Raw genomic sequence first — 1,467 nt, 5'->3', positions numbered from 1 at the left:
ATATAAATATTAATAAATAAAAAAAAAAAAAAAATAAAATTAAATATTTTTAAAAAAATTATATTTATGAAAAAAAGTGAAATTTTATAGTTTTTTAAATTTTAAATTAATTTTAAAAAAAAAAAAAAAAAAAAAAAAAAAAAAAAAAAAAAAAAAAAAAAAAAAAAAAAAAAAAGCACAAAATAATAACAATATTACATAACAACAAAACAAGAAAGAAAAAAAATGGAAAATCAATAAAAATTATATTAAATGTTATAAAAAAAATTTTATGTATTTATATAAATATTATATATAATAAAGTGTAATATTAAAAATGTAATTATAGAGTATATAAATCTTGAGAAAAAGAAGGGAAATTTTATAATTATTTTATGTATAATTATATATATATATATATATATATATATATATATATATATATATTTATTTATTTTTTTATTTTTTTTTTACGATACATTAATAATATTTGACAAGTAAAATAAATAAATAAATAAATGTATACCTATATAATATTATATATATATATATATATATATATATAAGTTATTTATATTGATTCAGCATATTTTATAATTTTATGTATAGAAATTTAATAAGGCCTTATTAAATTCCTTGTTAAAGTTTTTCACCTTTATTTTATATTTGTTAATAATCAAAAAAATATATATAAAATAATTATATATTAGTTTATTATAACCTGTACCATTAATTAGTAATATATATATATATATATATATATATATATATATATTTATATATTTTATTTATTTATTTATTTACACAGTATAGGGACATTTCCCTTATAATTTGACATATCCTTTTATCCCATTTTATCTTATATTTTGTATTTTTTTTTTTTTTTTTTTGAAAAAGAAAAAAATGTCGCTAAAAAACAAAGTGCAAGTGAATGATTTAAATAAGACAATTTTTAAAGAAAATTACAAAATGAAAAGGAGTACCAAAGAAGTAGAACTAATGGAAACTATAGAAAATTTGAGTGATGATATAGGATCCAATAATTTTTCTTATGATAGTAATGACAGCTCAAAAATACATAATAGGAAAAATAATGATAAAAGTATTGATATGAACAAAAAAGATAATATAAAAAATCATAATAAACAAAAAAATGCTCCTAATTATAATAAAAACAAACAAGAGTATTATTCCAATGTACCTCAAATATATGAAACATATGATACCACACCAAAAGATGAAAGTGAATTAAGATCCTCGGATAACAATGGGGGTGAAGAAAATAGTTTTCTTGCTAATACTATAGCTGTTGTGTATATTATTATAGCAATAGGTAACATAAAATATAAGGAATCATATATATATATATATATATGTATATATATTTATATTTATATTTATATTTATTTATATAATTTTTTCATATATATATCATATAATTTTTTTTTTTTTTTTTTTTTTTTTTTTTTTTTTTTTTTTTTTTTTTTT

At 14.0% G+C, this 1,467-nt stretch overlaps 1 protein-coding gene across 1 annotated transcript in view; it reads left to right on the top strand.

Annotated features, from left to right (window-relative positions):
* Positions 1–882: 882 nt before the first annotated feature.
* PRSY57_1327300 (hypothetical protein) overlaps positions 883–1,467 on the top strand; it is a gene marked incomplete at both ends in the record, with an annotated part of 1,920 nt that continues 1,335 nt past the window's right edge. The window contains one exon of the mRNA XM_020115175.1: positions 883–1,312. Within this exon, the coding sequence (XP_019970098.1) occupies positions 883–1,312 (430 nt within the window). The remainder of the gene's footprint in view (positions 1,313–1,467) is intronic.

Source organism: Plasmodium reichenowi, chromosome 13 (genome assembly GCF_001601855.1).
Source record: "Plasmodium reichenowi strain SY57 chromosome 13, whole genome shotgun sequence".
In the NCBI taxonomy this organism is placed as follows: domain Eukaryota; phylum Apicomplexa; class Aconoidasida; order Haemosporida; family Plasmodiidae; genus Plasmodium; species Plasmodium reichenowi.
This window is presented reverse-complemented; position numbering and strand designations above follow the sequence as displayed.